General features: G+C 44.7%; 1 protein-coding gene across 11 annotated transcripts in view; it reads right to left on the reverse strand.

The window, feature by feature from the left end:
• DIS3L2 (DIS3 like 3'-5' exoribonuclease 2) overlaps positions 1–18,409 on the reverse strand; it is a 345,001-nt gene that overhangs the window by 65,323 nt on the left and 261,269 nt on the right. For all 11 annotated transcript variants that reach the window (XR_011495510.1, XR_011495509.1, XM_070489410.1 and 8 more), the window contains one exon: positions 12,068–12,301. Coding sequence is in view for 9 of the 11 variants with exons in the window: in XM_070489410.1 (XP_070345511.1) it covers positions 12,068–12,301 (234 nt within the window). In the remaining 2 variants the exon portion in view is untranslated. The remainder of the gene's footprint in view (positions 1–12,067; positions 12,302–18,409) is intronic.

The following is an 18,409-nucleotide window of genomic DNA, read 5'->3' on the forward strand; positions in this document are numbered from 1 at the left end:
GTCAAAGACTGCCCTGTACTGTGAAATTACATCTTTGTTTTGGTGCTAAAATATTTTCCTTTATAAAATCATGGAGCTAGTAGATGGTAACTGGCTTTTAAAGAAAATGTCCTTGTTTGGCAAAATAAAACCTAGCAATCCTATATCTTGTCCCAGACATTGATGGAAACCTTACTGGTCCATGAAATCTGCTTCAGGGACTGCAGGTTTTTGAGTGACAGGTGACAGCAGCATTTAGGGGAATGAGTCTGGCAGTGGAGTTTAGGACAGACAGTGAACGGAACAGAGGCAGAGCCCTCGGCTCACTGAACCACGAAAATCGAAATCAACTGGGCCTGCTCCACCCAAGAAGCAGTCATGGTTGAAATCTAAGGATCAGCTGCAAGGATTCCCTTTCCCCAGTGCAGGTTTTACTAACGTCAAAGGATTCCGCATCTCTTATGTAGCTGTTTGGCTCACATTCGAGTGACGTGGGGTATGACATGGGGGCAGGGCGAGGACGTGCAGAGTGTCCTGTGAAAAGAAAGGGGAGAGTCCAAGCGCTTCCCAATCATGAGTTCAATTACCCAAAAGCCAGGGGCCCTGAGAAGCCAAATCTGTTCCCTCTGTCAAGGCCACTAACCTGAAAGGCTCGCATCTCGGAGAGGAACAAGGAGTGCCAGCCACTGCCCTGCTCGACCCCCAGAAGTTTCTTCCATATCATCTTGTCAGTGTGAGAGCCCTTTGTCTCACTCTGCTGCCCCCTAGAAATGCTGGGGACTTCAGTTTGAGTCATCTGGGCACACTCTCAACTCACTGTGATGTGAGTTATCTCTTCTCAGCCAGCCCAGCAGCAACTAACACAGAACCTCTGTCTTGTGGAAGTCATCTCCATTAAAAGCAAAAGCAGGTTCTGACCAGAATTCACAGAGGAGTACGGAACTGGGGGTCCCACCATGGTACACATATCATTTCTACCTCCTCCTGGGGGTGGGGGTTATGAGCTAACATTAGCTCACCCCAAAGGGAATCTTTTAAAGAGGCAGGTAGGGGGATTGGGTGCCTCATCCACCTTTCCAGGCTGGTGAACCAGGTCTCTGACAAGCCTGAGCATCTCTGCTCCCAGGCTGGCACACTGGGGGTTGCTTTGCCTTCTCCTGGAGAGCCTCTTCTGCCAGGCTCCCCAAGGGGCACAGCTTGGTCTGAGGATACAGAGGTGAACACAGAAGTGCTCAGGATGCCTCAGAAGCACTGCCAGCCCCCTGGGGTGCTGGAGCTTCCTGGCTCCTTACACCTGTCCAGGCAGCTCCCCCTTGAGAAAGTTCTCATTACACCCTGTTCTAAACCCTATATGCCTTGGCAAGTAATCAAACACCCAATCCTTTTATTCAAAAGGGAAGGAACCCTCTCTGATTCATAATATGCATTTAATTCTCTTATATAAACACACCTCTCTTCTAGAGCTTCAGTTTCTCTCCAGATCACAACTATCATCATCTTTTTAAAAAGACCAATATGCACAGAGATACTTAGAGACCTTCGAACACCTGGTTAAAACCAAGCACTGTGCAGGGGCTGGAGACACAAAGATGAACAAGCCACTGTCCTTACCCTTAAGAAACTCACAGTCTTAGCGAAGGAGACTCAGAAGCAAATGGAAAACAAGGCAATGTGACAGTGTAATCAAGACAGGTGACAGGTAGGGGCTGGCCTTGTGGCCTTGTGGTTAAGTTCGCGTGCTCTGCTTCAGAGGCCCAGGTTTTCGCAGGTTAGGATCCTGGGTGTAGACATGGCACCGCTCATCAGGCCATGCTGAGACAGCATCCCACATGCCACAACTAGAAGGACCCACAACTAAAAATACACAACTATGTACTGGGGGGGCTTTGGGGAGAAGGAAAAATAAAAAATTAAATAAAAAAAAAAAAGACAGGAAACAGGTAGAGATTAAGTGCCGGGGAGCCTAAAGTGGGAGGAATGGATGGCCTGGCCAATGCAAGCTTCTCTGCAGCAGGATTTGGAATTTTAATCTTCCGGTTCTGGGAAACCAAGAAAGGTTTATAGGAGCAGGGACAGGGCTTTCCCCTTCTATAACAAATGAGCCTGGATACAGGCAAGAAGAAAGAACCAGGAGGCAAGTGAAAAGCTTCTAGAAGTAGGGTAGGAGCCAAGTTTACTTTCTAAAGTTATATAAAAAGCCGTCTTCAGAGTTCTGTTGAGGATCTGTACTGGCCATTATGACCAAAAGCAGAAGCATCAGCTACTGGTCCTCACCAGCAGCCACTGCACTGGAGGGCCCCTAGTAGCGACAGTCACACCAGGACCATCCCTGCAGTACCCAGTCTGGTAGAGGGCACACTTCTCTCTCCATCCCTTGCTACTTTCTGCTCCCTCCAATCACTCCAATCAGAGATTCTTTTTATAATATTAACTTCTGAGCTGTTCCAAACGCTTGAACCCACTCAAGCTGCCTTCTCTAATCCAAACTTTATTGGTAATAGATGGAATATTTTGACCTCAGTCAGACTTGCATGTCTCTTTCTCAGTGGGTTCAGAACTCAGAGGAAGGGCAGCATGATGGAATGCATGCCCTGAATCTGAATCCACCTGAAGGGTGGGCATTCGACTCCTTTCAGCTCCCCTTCACGGATCATGTCCTCCACTTTCATCACCGGGTGATTCAGGGCTTCACTTCCCAAGCTAGCTTTCTTTCCCTAAGCCCACCTACCTAATAACCATCGGGTTTGGTATCTCTTCAGGCCTGAGTCAACTGACTATGCCCAGTTGAGTCAACTGACTAGACTCCTCCTACCGGAGTTTCTTGTGAGTATACAGAGTTCTTCTCAAATTCACCATGCAACTTTAGGGTAGAAAGTTTGTCTTCCACTGCCTGAGGCTTCTTCACAGGAGCACTATGAAGAGTATTTGTAACACAACATGAAGTCAAGAAATATCTATCCACTGAGGGTGAGAGATCACGTGAGTCTGTATTTTTAACAACTTGCAGAATACTACTACCCATATTCCTTCTAATTTCTGAAAACTATGAGTAAACGACTATGTGTCATGCCTAAAGGAAGGGCGAACACAAGAAAAGTTTAGGGTTATCATAACAAGCTGCTCAGCAAAGTTACTCTGACACTTAATGATATATGTTAGTTTTTATGCGCATGTTAACAGTCACACATATGGCTGTAATTAGTGTTACCTATATACAACTAGGTCAAGTTTTCAGGTCTGTCTCCTGTTCATGCCTTGGGATGCATAAATTTGGATTGTTTTCCCTGATTCCATATGAAGCTAAAGTGTGATAACTAAATCAATCCCTCTTTGTCTCAAAGGAGAGATTTCAATACCCTATGCCTGGGAATTCCTGGGCTCCCACGTTCTCCCCGAAGCAGGAGGCTCCAGCTGCTCCACTCTCCTCCACAGAGGCCATCCTACATAACCTGGTGCTGAATGGCTCTAAAGAGCACAGATTCTTGGCTGTGGACTTATCTGTAAATGAGATAGACAAATCTGAATGAAAAATCTGCTAATATGATTATTATGAAACTAGTAACTGGGGGAAAATCTGACAGGGTAATAAATATTCTTTAAGCTTCACTGATTCTAGAACTACTTTCATGGACGAAGTAACGCACTGTCTGTCGACATTTAAACAGAAGCCCTGAATTTCTAGTAGAAGCCTTCCTGTACTGTTTATCACTTCCCTAAAGGAAGCATAGCAATTCCTATGGTAGCACAGGTGACAAAGAGTGACTCTGTTCTCTTTGGTCTTAATTCAATTGCATTTTCTTATAATTATTCATGTCAGGCCAACTCACACAATGCCTAAAGGCTATGATACACAGCAGGTAAGAGCAACAAAAAAGGCCAGTAAGTTACAAATGTTCTCTGAGGATCAACAGTCCTCAGTACCATTTCAAATACAATGGGTTTCTTTATTGATTCTAATGAGCAGAAAGGACTTCAATTTGGGGCAGGAGATCACTCTCCAGTCTCAATGTTAGCAAAAGTTTATCAAGATCTTTCAACCACCTCTCTCAGTCATTTTAAACATTAGGACCCTTAGGAGTATGTTTCATAATGGCTAACGCAAATAGGAAGTGTCTATGGTGTAACACATTGAACAACACGAAAGATGAAGGAGTAATCCAAGACCACAGTCACTGCAACATTTCAGGAGACCTAGACACGACTTTGAGAGACAGAGAAAGAGAGGGAGAGAGACAGACAGACAGACACACCCACCATGTAGGCAGAAAACTCCTGACAGGTATTTCCATCATAGGTTCTCTTATCCACAGGCTACTAGAAAGAATATAAATTGGTTCAACCTTTCTGGAAGGGAATGTGGCAATGTTTCAAGGTTCTTAAATATGTCTATCTCTCTGACTCTACCATCACAGTTCCAGGACTGTCCTAAGGAAATAATGAGAGATCAGGGTAAAGATTTATGAACACAGATGGCTATGGCACCTCTACCTATGGCACTATTATTTATAGTATCAAAACATCAGAATCTAAATATCCACAACCTGGATGTGGTTAAATGTTTAAGAGCATATTCATATGTGGTATATTACATAGACATTATACTGTCTTAGAATGTTGAATGATGTGGGGAAAAACTCATTATGTAATATTAAAAAGGAAAATATAAAAATTATATGTATGTTATAGTAACCACTCCTCCCTCCTGCCATGAAGTGGTAGGAGGGAAATTCATAAGGAATTATAATAAACCAAAATATTAATAGTGGTTATTTCTCAGTGATAGGATTACAGGTGATTTTGATTTCTTCTTTATACTCCTGTATTTTCTAAATTTGCTAACATTAGTATATATTTATATATATTTATATACTTTTATGTAAGTATAAGAATATACTTCTGCTTTTATAATCTGATTTAAAGCTTCCTTTCTAAGGAAAAAGTGGGGATCGGGGGCCCTAACTAAGAATTGGGGCAGGAGGAAGTATTTCTCACCCTCTTGTCTATCTAGGAACATGTGGCTGCTCATTCTAGAGCCCTCCTCACTAGAGCTCATTCCTATACAGCTTAAGGACCACAGAGATGCTGTTGGCTCTCAAATGGTTAGTGCCAGGTGAGCCCTCCCAACTGACTTCCAGACCTCTATGCCCACATGCTTATTCCACATCTCTACCTATTCTGTGTCCAGCTGGCCCCTCAAACTCAACAGACCCTAAACGGAAGTCATCATCTTTCTTCTCAACTTTCCTATCCTATGGTGTTTCCTGGGCAGTACGTGCTACTGCATCAACCCAGGTATCTAAACCTGAAACCTGATTCCTCGTTCTCCCTCAATACCCGCCCCTTGCCCTTCTACATCTAAGCAAGACAGTTCATTTGTCAGAGCTTGCCAATTTTCCTTCCTTTTTTGCATCTGTAATTTTCTCTTTCCCACAGTCTCTACCTCAGCTCTGCCCTTGTCATTTCTTTCTTGGAATATAAGCTTCCTTTATTTTGTTCTCTTTTAGTCTAGTCTCCATACCAGAGCCAGTAAGTTCTCTCTAAAACATAGTTCTGATTATGTCTTTCTGTATGTGAAATCATTCCATGGCTCCCCTAGCTGATTCCTGCAGACTTCAGGGCCTAGCCTCTGACTCCTTCTCTAGCTACTCCCTTTGCACTACGCCACATAACCTGGAACAATCTGATGTTGCTTAAATCTGCCATCTCTTGCCCCTTCCATGCCTGCACCAGGAGTTTGTCTGAAACGCCCTCCCTTGCCTTTGGAGCCTGGCTAGGCCCTCAAGTACCCACCCCCTTTTTTTTTCGGTGAGGAAGATTGGCCCTGAGTTAACATCTGTTGCCAATCTTCCTCTTTTTGCTTGAGGAAGACTGTCCCTGAGCTAACATCTGTGCCAATCTTCCTCTGTTTTGTATGTGGGATGCCACCACAGCTTGGCTTGATGAGTGGTGTGTAGGTCCAAGCCTGGGATCTGAACCCACAAACCCCAGGCTGCTGAAGCAGAGTGTGCAAACTTAACCACCATGCCCCTACCCCTCAAGTCTTTAAAAAGCTCTAGTGTACACACTGCCCCTGCTGGGAAATCTTCCCTGATCCCCTGAGGCCCAGCCAGTCCTCTCCAACACAGTTTCACTGCACTCTGGGAAAGCCCTGCCACAGCACTTCTAATTTTCTGTGTAGTCTGCTGGCTCCTTCACTACACTATAAACTTAAGAACTGGGACTGAGTCTTACTCCTTCATCCCTCATTTCCAGCACCTAGCACATACCAGGTACCCAATAAATGCTTTCTGAAGACATGCTGAATGAAGGCCTCTGTGACTAAGAAAACAGAGACCAATTCTACAGACATATCCAACCACCTAGTCAGCACTCTGTGCTCAAGTGATGACACAAATAATAAGACCAAGGAAGAGCCAGATAGGATGATTATGCCCGTCCTTACGTTGCACCAAATATCATACTGTACAAAAATTAAACAGCAGAGAGCTGGAATGCTCATTTCTTGAAAACAACTGCATTGGAGAGAACGAACAGAAACATTCTTAACTATAATTTTTAAATGCACAACTCAACAAAACATATTGCTACGTACAGCAACAGGGGTGGGGTAGGGGGAGAAACCCTACACAGCTTCCTTAGAGCCGTGTTTTGCTACGAGCAGCCCCACTACGGTGCATACCACAAGATGGCAGAGCCAGCATCTCCGCAAGTGGGCTTGAGCCGGGGTACACAGGACGAGAGCTGACTGTGAAGAGGCTGCCAAGCTTGCAGAGGTGGGAAATTAGAACTACTGCTCTTTTTGCCTCAGGCTAATTAAAGCTACCTGACTGTGAGTAGGGTTAAGGGAACTGCTGCTAAACTGATTCACTCCTCTGCTTCTAGGCTCCAGTTGGACCTGCTAAGCATGGAACTAATCAAAGGAATAATTTACTTAATTGCATGAAACCATCCCGAGAGCTAACTTAGCACAACTGTTCTCTATTACCCAGCCCGATTCCCCAGTGCAGAAATGATAAGCTGCTACAAGCTGACTGGGATAGAGCTGAAGTTCATTTAAGCGGGGGTAGCAAACTATGGACCACAGGTCAAATCTGGCCCTCCACCTGCTTTTGTATGGCCTAAGAGCTAAGGATAGTTTTTACATTTTTAAATGATCGAAAAGTAATCAAAGGAAGAATACTATTTTGTGACATGAAAATTTTATGAAATTCAAATTTCAGTATCTTTCTAGCCTCATTGGAACACAGCCACATTCGTTTGTCTGTCTCTGGGTGGTTTAACACTACTACAACAGAAGAGTTGAGTGGTTGAGACAGTGACCATATGGCCCACAAAGCCTAAAGTATTTACTGTCTGGCCCTTTACAGAAAGTCTGCTGACCCCTAACTTAAAGGCTGGGCTAGGCCAATGTCATCCATAATAGCATTTCACAGCAACTTGTGTCCCAAGGTATTTAAAAATTCTTTCCACTAACAAGTTTATCTTTACAATCAAGTCCACTCAAAGAAACTGCCTGAAGTTTGGGCTTGAAAACTGTGCCAGGTGAGATTCAAATAAGGTGCATATAAGAATTTAGTAAAGGCTCCTCTAGTTTGGAGGAATTTGCCTAAGAAGATGGAAATATCAAATTTTCTTCACTACAACATTCTCTTAAATTCAGAAAGTCAGTGGCTCAGTAGGAGCCATTCACATCCCCTGACCTCCTTGGGGGGACCCCAGGAGTGGCAGTTTCCTGCAGGCCATCATGCTTGTCTCTCCAGAAGTCCTCACAGAGTGGCCTCTCTCTAAGTGCTATCGCCTGACTGAGCTAAGTGGGGCTGGAGAGAAAGTCCCAGAAAGGTGTAGGTGTACTTTCCTGAAAACAATCAACATTCCCTAGCATGTTTTGTTTTGGGGTTCTGTTTAGCACCCCACTATTCTCCCTTCCTATCCTTTCTGAAAGCCATGGCTAAAACACAACTCCAAAGGAGCGAGGCACTGTCGTCATATCATAGTCAGTGTCCTCTTCATCCCTAGAAGGGAGGCTGCCTGGGAGCTGGCTTTGAGCCCGGGAGTGCCAGGGAGCTCTGCGCACTCCCAAGGCCTGTCAGGAGGTCTGAGTGACAAAACAAGAACCAAAACAAGGAGTGAGGGCTTCTTACACTTCCCTTTCCCCAGAGCTCAAGATCTGCAAATGATTATAAGCCATTATGATTACTTTTACTACAAACACAAAAAAGTCTGGGCTTCCTTTACAGGAGTCTCCTTTTAAGAAATAGGAGTGACATACATTATAATAAATAAAATAAAATAAGCATCTGTGTTAAATTCTAGAATTAACACGGCAGCAGAAAACATGATGATGGAAGAAACCATCTGGAAGGGATATCATTCAACTCATCCAATCAAAAAGCACAAATAACACATGTGGCACCTACACGTGCTTTCTGGGCAGTGAAACAGAAGAGCATCATTTTGCTGAGCTAGAACCCTTTAGGACTAGGTTCGAGCTCGAGGTAAAAGAGAAACTTGGAGCAGGTAATCTGACCTCGAATGCAGTGCTTCCCAATATGTTTCACTTCACAGCACATACAGAACTTGCTAGTACTTGATAGCACACTAGGGTAAGCAGACAGGACTGCTAGCAGGAGTCCCCAGGGGCCTGGAGCCAGCCTGAGGGCTGAGGATGCACTGTCTCAGCCAAAGGCGAGGCAGCTCTGGTCTAAGCTGTTGACTGCAATCACCCAGTGGTCAAACTGCTCTGTATTTCTGCCGTCACTGTGATCTCCGAACCAGCTGGTCCTTCACTCAACAAATAGGCATCATACTAGCGTCCTCCACCTCACTCATTCTGAAGGTCATCATGGAAACTGATTTCTTGGAAAGACGAAACTTCTGGTTTAGCAGATTTATTCTGCACTCAAGGGCATACTGTGTGATGGATGGTATCCCCTTTCAGAGAGGCCTCTCACAGAGCTTCCCTGAGGCTAGTGTAAAAGGACATATTTTGGGGCACTGCCACCAAAAATGTGGACATAGTGAATGGAGGCAAACAAAGCATCAGAGAGCAACTCTAGCAGCTACACCAAAAGCGCCAAGGAAAAATGGATTGTTGTGAGGGCAAATGCAGGCGGTACGCACAGAAGAACAAACGCGATGACTTCTGAATGGGGCCATCGGCTGATTTATAAAGGATCTTGCCAGTGGCCCTTGCTGTGGGAGACGGATGTGCTCCTCCTTCTAAAGCTGTGCTCCACACACTTGTTTTCTGGGGCACCCAAGGAATCAACTCCAAGGATGCAAATCCATTATTTTCAAACCTTAATTAACTGGAACCTACTTAGGACTTTTGAGGGTTTTTTCCTCACTTTGAAGGAGGAAAACTTTTCTCTTTTAAGTCAGCACGGTGTAAACCAAGGAAAAGAGAACAAAGTGTGAGCTATTTCTTGTACAGAAGCAACTCATTTACTCTTTGGGGCTTCGGCATTCTAATTTATAAATTGAGAGGGCCAAGGAGATTTAGATACCTCAGGTTATTTTCAGCAATAGAATTCTGATTTTACGACACGCCAACAGATCAGTATCCATCAATAACCCGTGATCACTCTTCTACCCTGACTACCATACCCCTCCTCATGTGAGCTGAGATCACTAAGTCTTTCACAGTTTCTAGAGTGCTTCGCATATTTAATTCAATTGAACTTTATAGCAATCTGATGGGCTAAGGTCTCTAAAATGTTATAACAGAAACCCTCTCATTTGATGTGCTTGAAGCGATGGTTAGTTATTCGAAGAAGCTAGCTAAAGAGAAGAATCATACAGAAGAGACAGATATATAACTAAACATTTGTTTTAATTCAATTTATATAAATGTACATCCATTCACTGCTTTTTTAAAAAATGTAAATCTTTTAAAAAAGAATATGTTAATTGGATTTCTATTTTTTTCTGAATAAACTACACTCATAATTCATTAACTATAATTTAGTTTTTGTTTCTTTAAAAGAGAGTGAGAACTTAGACATTGTAAAGCAATCTGGGTATAGAATTCTCCCTGAATTTTATGATTTTTTCCCTACTCTTCTATAGTTGTCACAACCAGATAGCAGAATTTTTGAAGATTCATCCCCATCAAGTCTTTCCAAACAATTCAACTTATTTTTCACAGAAACAATAGCTGTCTGTTTTATGCTCTTATTTGATCAGTTTACCTAATATTCAGTAAAACTGCATAATGATAAAACAACATGTACAAGTGGCATAACCAGGTTTGGGAATACATAGGGTTGACCCTGATACACACAATTCCCCTGGTGGGAACAGAGGTAGAAAGGAGCACTAGCCAGTGTGTGTAACATGCCATGGGCACTGACCACTGTGTCCTGCAGAAGGAATGATGAGCACTGGCTGAGATGATCATGGGGCATCCAGGCGACGAGTTCAAGAAGGCAGGTGGAGAGGTTTGTCTGGAGCCTGGGAAGGAGGGCAGGGCTAGAGAGACAGATTGTGGCATCATCAGCATCCAGTTGGTAGTTAAAATCCTGTGAGTAGAGGAATTCATTCAGGAAGGGAGTGTGGATGGAGGAAAAAAAAAGAGGGTGGGGTAGACCCCCAGGGAATGCCAATCCTAAAGGGGTGAGCAGAGGAAGAGGCTTCTGTAAAGGGACCAGCAGGACATCACTGAAGATGTACGAAGGGAAGCAGAGAAGCAAGAGGTGAAGCTACAAAGGGTCAAATGCAGGACAGAAGACTAGGAAGCAAGAACTAAAAAGCATCCTTGGATTTGACAACCAGGCAGCCACTGGTGAGTGACAATGACAGCATGTTCACACCCCCCCAAAGGACTTCACTCAAGGAAGGAAAGAGATATTCTGTCATCTCCTATGCCTTTGGTCCTCTTCCACTGGCTTTGCTGTCTTCTTCAGCAGCCACTCTGCCTACTGTCTCCTTATCAGCATTCTTGAGCAGACTGCTCAGGCTGCCTGAGCCCAGGCAAGGGAAGGAGGAGCACGAGAGCTCCAGAAGACACCTTGACTCCCACAAGCACAGGCAGAACAGATTATCCACTCATCCCAAGAGCTGTTAACTTATTCCTAGGCCCAGGGCAGTAACCATTTACAATGTCCGCTGAGAAGCATTTGTGTTAAGTATATCACAAAAGGTGGGATGAAACGAAATCTTCGAGTAGAAAGTTTTAAAACAAGACTTTTGAGATCTCTCCAGGCTCAAAGGTTCAGAGAAAGAATTCTCTGTGAGGCTATGCTCTGCCAATGGTCTGATAAACAGCTCCCTCAGCCAGTCCTGTGGCCCAACTCATTTTTCAAACACCCAGAGGTTTCCCATAGCACACAGTGACCAGGGAAAGCCAGTTCTCTGGGGTTTGCGTAAGAAGCATAAATGAGAAGAAAAAAATTGCACGATACAGAACACAGGCTCTACTCTATAATGTCCTGACAAGTAATGAGGAAATAATTCCTGGATCTTAAGAGTTACCAACTGTCAGACATGGTAATTCGACTGGGTTTGAGTGACAGCTGTCTGAGTCCCAGAAGGCCTGGCAGGGCCTCGAGTAGTCTCTACCATTCCAGGTCATCATTTTCTCCAATAGCCAACGTTCTTCAGACTCCTCAGTTCTCTGCTTCTTCAGATAGTAATCTAGAATTTGTAAACACGTAACTCTTTCTGGAAGACAGTGATTAAGAAGCACTTTTTTTTAAGCCTCACAATCAGATACTGATTAACTGCCTTCTAAACTTCCACGTTTCCTGTTCCTGCCTCCATTAAGAGGGATTTGAGGTAGAAACTGAGGTGAGGATCAAATACTGGACACAGCCTTACCAGGGAAGACCAGCTAGGAGTTTTGGTCACAGAGTCGCCCACAGAGACACCACCCTTTTGCCCTGACTCACGTCATTAGGCCTCGTGAGCTTGTGGAATTCGGGAGGCTGGGTGGGAGTTAGCTCCCGCCTGCCTCAGAGAACACTGTTTTAGTGCAGCGATTGTGGAAAGCAGGAGGGAAGGGCCCAAGACTGTCATGCTAAATCTCATGCATACTGGGTTCAGGCACAAGTCCAATCTGTTGGTTGCATTGAAAAAAAGGGTGACTGACCTGATCCAAACGCAGGGCGCCATCCACAAACCGCTGCTTGCGTAGCTCCTTTGCAATTCCGTGGAGATTCAAGACAGCCCGGTGTACCTCCTCACTGGTGTGCTCCGGGGAGATGGGGGGCAGCTCCTTCTCAGGGATTTTCTTAGTAGGGCTTTCAATCATGCTCTGTGCATGTTCATAGCTCAGTTTGGTGCAGGAGCGGATGATAGTCCGGCCAAACCATTCATCAAGGATCTGCAGAGATGAACAGGTTGTGAGGAGAATTTTTCTCAAGTTTTCCTTTCATGCAACCATTTATGCATACACATTCTACAGGGATTTACTGAGCACTGACTTTGCACTCAGAATGGTGTTAGGTTCTGGCTAGGCATACAGACCAATCAGATGCAGAAGCTACTGCCCTCAGGGAGCTTAGACTTAACAGGCAGTGGAGGCCGAGGGAAGGCCTCCATGCATGCGGTGGCACAGGCAAGGCCAAGAAGGAGACTTGAAGTGAAGGACCTGCTGGAGGCTTTTTCATCAATGAATGATGACAGATGGGGAATCTGTGGGCTTGGTAATGGATCAGATGTGGGATGAGGGAGAAGGGGGGGGCCATTGCCAGAAACAGAGAACACAGGTGGAGAAGCAGGATGGAGGCAGAAAGAGAAAACCACCTCCAACTTACTCTATTTGGGGCATTTATGTAGAAATAAAGGTCCAGAAGAGGGCTTCTCAAGCTCAGCACTATTGGACTAATTCTTTGTTGTTGGACGGGGGGCTGTCCTGTGCATTGTAAAATCTTTATTTATCAGTATCCTTGAATTCTACCTACTAAATGCCAGCAGCACCTCCCCTCAACCCTTGGAGCTGACAACCACAAATGTGTCCACACACTGCCAAACTTCCCCTGGGGGAAACTCGGTCCAGGATAAGACCCACTGGGCTCAAAGCAGATACACCCAAGTTTAGCGGTAGTGCTTGCTGAGTGGTAGAATTACTGTTGATCTGTATTTTATCCTTTCAATTTGTCTGTATTTTCTATGATGAGCATTTATTACTTTTAAAACAAAAATAAAACAAACAAAATATCTTGGGGACTCCTGAGTCTGAGATGCGAGGAGGAGATCCAGATGTGGGCATGTAGCAGGCAGTCGGGGTGTGGGCCTGGGGCGCGGGGAGATGACTAGTCTGGAGGAGGGGAGCAGGCATCATCAACTGGAAAGTCCAAGGAAAAGAGTTGAAGCTGCATTCTCAACCACCTCCCCCATTTTAGGGAGCAAAAAGAGAAGCTGGAGATGAAAAACAAGAGAGCTCAAAGAGATAGGAGAAAAATCAGAAGCATCCACTGTTAGGAAAAGCAGGAGAAAAAGGCTTTAAGAAAGAGGTACTCAAAAGCAACAACAGACACGTAGCACGTAGACAGGCACCATATATACACTTTCCATACTATACACACAACAACTATTTAATTCACATGGCAACCCTATGAGGTAAGTGTTTTATTATCCTCATTCTGCAAACGAGGAAACTAAGGCACAGCCACACTAAGTAATGTGCCCGGGGTCATACCGCTAGAGAATGGCAAAACCAGGAACTGAACCCAGGCAGTTGCGCCCCAGAGTCCGAGCTTTTAACCTCTAGCATATGTCAGATACCACTTGGACTCAAGGAGGATGAAAACAAAGAAGAAGTCTTCGCTTTTAGCATTTGCTTATTGGTGATCTTTAGCAAGCCTGTTTTAGGGGGAAAAATATGAGGGGGGGGCGGTACAGAGTCAAACTGCAAAGCTTTCAGGCTTGTGCTGTGAATAGATTATGAGATGCTGCCACGCCATAGTGGTTCCTCTCACCAGGAGGGCAGCCAGAGCTCTGCCTTCCATCAGCCTGGCGTGCAAACCCCATGTGCCATTCAAATAGCAACATCTTCTCTGCGTGTCATGATGTGAAAAAGTTTGGGGAGCTTTGGGTTCAGGATAGGTGGATGGCTAGCAGTGGAGGCAATGCAATGAGTGTGGATGTCTGCTTCCAGAAGGATGGCAGGACAGAGGATTGTGCTATGTTCGCAGGGTGAAGGGAAGAAGCAAGTAAAAAGGAAGATTGAAGATACAAGAGAACGAAAGGCTCTCAGGCCAAGTAGAGGTCACCCATCCATGAGAGGAAGAGGGGCTTGGAGAGGAGGCAGGAAGGAAGGGGAGGCAAGAGGCAAGGGAGGTGATCTTGAAGGGAAGAAGAGGGAAATTGAAAGTGCTCATATCAGATAGCCCCAGTCTATAGAGTCAAGTGTAAGAAAAAGAACGGGGAGGAGTCTGGGGGAGGCTTCAGGGCATAAAGAAAGTGGAAATGCTCTGAGATCAATGCTGTGGGAAATAAGATTCATGCGCATGGAAAAGCCAGATGTGCTGAGCCACAGAGTGGGCTCGGGAGAAGGGAGGGAGCTCCAGTCAGTAGCAGAACCTTTCAGCCTGGGCTGGCAAACATTCCTCCTGCCTTCCTTTTCAGCAGCCAAACCATTCAAACCCCAAGCTCAGAGACAATGCTTCCCGAAAGAAGGCCATCTGAAGGATCCATAGGTGTTTCCAGTGGGGAAAGGAGAGAGCCCAGTGCAGAGAAGCTGTCCATGTCGCAAAGCCTCTATGGAAAACAGCTTCTACCCTGGGAGCCTAGAGGCCCCTCTGATACACTCAACTTCCCTTGAAGGAAGAACCAATACCCTTAAGATGGCAGCTATGAAGCACAGAAGGAGAATGAATGGTAGCAACCACTTACATTTCTCTTTGATTCAGTGCAAAGAGTCTTATTATAAAGTGTCTTGGATCTGTAATATCAGACTTTAATTGTCTTAAAAAAAAATCCTCAAACTATACTTTTTGGATTATTTCAAGAACCATTCCTATCCAAAAACGCAAGTGAATCAAATATCTTGCTCATGACTCTTCTGCTGTGGCAAGCGGGTCCTGAATTTGGCTCTCAGGTGGTGTCTGTTTGTGTGTGCCGAATGCAGGAGAAACTGTAGAGCCAGCATCAGGTATTGTCCAACAGTCCCGTGGGAAGTGGTGTGTGCAGGTCTCCAGAAGAGCCCTGTTCAAGGTCAGCCCGTGTTTGTCCTTCTATCACATCCACATTTCCTGAAAACTTCCCACTAATGGAGTTGCTCCAACCTCCTCTAGAATGACAGGGCCACGACCTACTCATTCTTGTGGTCACAAAGTTTCCCCCTGGAGTCTTAGCTTGTTTCCTTTTCTCCATTTCATTCCAAACCCAGTCAATCCTCCTCCTTCTGTGTGTCCACATTTTGTTTGACAGTCTATCTTTAGCATGCTTGGGGAAACTTTCCTTTCCATTCTATTCCACTCCCCTCTTGCAGACACTTTACAAGTAGTCTCGTAAGTTCCCTCAGGCAACGAGGTCGTAGGATATCTGGTTTCCTGGGGTCTGTGTCTCTTTCTTCTGGAGGACACAGGAGACCACTACACACTTACACAGGGTAACCACCTCACACAAGGAGACTGTACCACCTTGACTGGGCATCAATTTTCACGTGAACTGGTGGGTCAAGACTGCTTTAACAACCTAATGAAAGCTTCAGGCCATCTCCCCAGAAATATTTATGCACAAAATTTTGCAGTAAGTTTCACGAGGTTCCTAGACACCTTGCCACCTCCAAGCCCATGTATCCTGGCTCTAAACAGAGCTTTGCTGCTCCCTCTGAACCCTCTGATTGTACCAGGGGCTACTTTTAATCCTGAAGAGTTCTTAAAATTTATTACCTATAACTTGGCAAAATAAGAAATCTACCACTCTGTATCACAGCTCACTAACCACACACATTGTCTGCACTATCTCAGTTTGAGCCATTTAAAAAAAAATTATTTTTTATTGTGGTAACATTGGTTTATAACATTATATAAATCTCAGGTGTACATCATTATATTTTGATTTCTGTGTAGATTACATCATGTTCACGACCCAAAGACCAATTACCATCCATCACCACACACGTGTACCTAATCACTCCTTTCGCCCTCCTTCCTCCTCGCTTCCCCTCTGGTAACCACCAATCCAATCTTTGTCTCTATGTGATTGTTTGTTGTTGTTTTTATCTTCTACTTACGAGTGAGATCATACAGTATTTGACTTTCTCCCTCTAACTTATTTCGCTTAGCATAATACTCTCAAGGTCCATCCATGTTGTCACAAATGGCTGGATTTCATCGTTTCTTATGACTGAGTAATATTCCATTGTGTATATATACCACATCTTCTTTATCCATTCGTCCCTTGATGGGCACCTAAGGTGCTTCCAAGTCTTGGCTATTGTGAATAATGCTGCGACGAACATAGGGGTGCATATGTCTTTATGCATTTGTGTTCTTTGGATAAACACCCAGCAGTGGAATAGCTGGATCGTATGGTAGTTCTATTCTTAATTTTTTGAGGAAGCTCCATACTGTTTTCCATAGTGGCTGCACCAGTTTGCACTCCCATCAGCAGTGTATGAGGGTCCCCTTTTCTTCACATCCTCTCCAACACTTGTTATTTCCTGTGTTGTTAATTGTAGCCATTCTGATGGGTGTGAGGTGATATCTCATTGTAGTTTTGCTTTGCATTTCCGTGATAGTTAATGATGTTGAACATCTTCCCTAAACCACATTTTTTTTTTTTGAGGAAGATTAGCCCTGAGCCAACATCAGCTGCCAATCTTCCTCTTTTTGCTGAGGAAGACCGGCCCTGAGCTAACATCTGTGCCCATCTTCCCCTACTTTATATGTGGGACACCTACCATAGCATGGCTTGCCAAGTGGTGCCATGTCTGTACCCGGGATCCAAACCAGTGAACCCCGGGCCACCGAAGCAGAACAAGCCACTTTTTTCTTAATGGGCACCTCTGCTCCTTAAGTTTGTTTCCTTCTCAGTGAATGACAGATGCCCTGCTTAACAGTACACATGAGCACCACCACATCTGAGCCAACAGCGCTGACGAGAAGTTTGTTATAGCTTTTTCACCTTACTTGAGCTCCCCCTCCCCTTAATGCCTGCATCAGAAAATCTGTACCAACCTTCTTTTTGGAGATACAAAGGGCTGAAGTGGCAGCTCTGAAGAGCCATCAAGAACCTCCTGGCCCAGTGACAGTGGCCTCAGGCAGCAGAACCTATCCTGCTTTAACACAATCCAGTGTTTCTGGGAATCGTTCCTGACACACAGACTAAGAAAATTCTTAGGCCAGGAAAACAGGCTTGAAGCCATCTTGTGAGGGAGCAGGGAAGCAAGGATGTCCACTGCAGCCTTACACAGAGAAGGGCAGCAGGAAAGCAAAGACTCAAGGGCGGGGGGAGGTCCAGGGGCAGCATGCCTTACAGTATGGGAGGAAGGCCTCTCTGGATGGAGCACCTCATTAATTTCCAATTTGGAAACTATATTCACATCAACGCCCCATCCAAAACCAGGGCCAGTGGCAGAAGACAAAAGGACAAAGAGTTTTTCATGGAAAAAGTAAAAAAGCCACGGGAAGCTTCATAAACAAAACCCTTCAGAAAGGAGATCGTGTCTTTTCTCCTTCCTTTGCTTAATCACAGGATTTGGGTCACTTCCTTTCTGCAGACAGCAAGTTTTCTGCAGACACTCTAGGACACTACTAGAACGTCAGATTAAATACCAAGCCAACAACGACTGAAGGCATATGGCTGGGAAAACCTGGTTGGAGAAGAGCAAATAATGTATAGGTCAAGACCTACTTTCCTGTACCAGGTAAGACAGGAAACAGCATGACACTGCAGCAGAGCGCTCCCACACCTACTACGTTTTAAAATCTCTTTAACACATCTGGGAGGAGTGCATTATTCAGCCCATTTTACAGTTGAGAAAATAGGCTGGGGATTTGTGAAAAGTCACACAAAACAGACAGAGATAGACGGTGAAATAAAGAAAACAAGTATGCCCCAAAATATACCAACTTTCCATACTTTATAGATACAAAGTTGTGAGGAAACCGCCACATTCTTTGAAAACTGTTCACTGCCATTCAAATGTATTTTAAAATTTATCTTCTAAGAAATATCAGTGGCTTACTAAGAAATCTCTAGTTCTCAAAACTGCTAATGGGGTTAATTTGTAATTTTAAGTAATTAGATGTAATGTCATTTCTGAACAGCTCTGGGATTCTGTATGTAAAATATACAGTTAAATAAAAAACATATCAGGAAGAAAGAAACATTTTCCTGGTTGGAATAAAACCAAGCTGTCTGGGGTGGCCAGGGGTGGGGTGGGGCAGACTTCTGCCACTGCACAGCTATGAACACCAGGCAATCACCCTGGGGGAGGGAGACAGTGGTGAGAGAAGTCAAACGTGCCAAGAAGAACGTG

Source organism: Equus asinus, chromosome 19 (genome assembly GCF_041296235.1).
Source record: "Equus asinus isolate D_3611 breed Donkey chromosome 19, EquAss-T2T_v2, whole genome shotgun sequence".
Classification (NCBI taxonomy): Eukaryota; Metazoa; Chordata; class Mammalia; order Perissodactyla; family Equidae; genus Equus; species Equus asinus.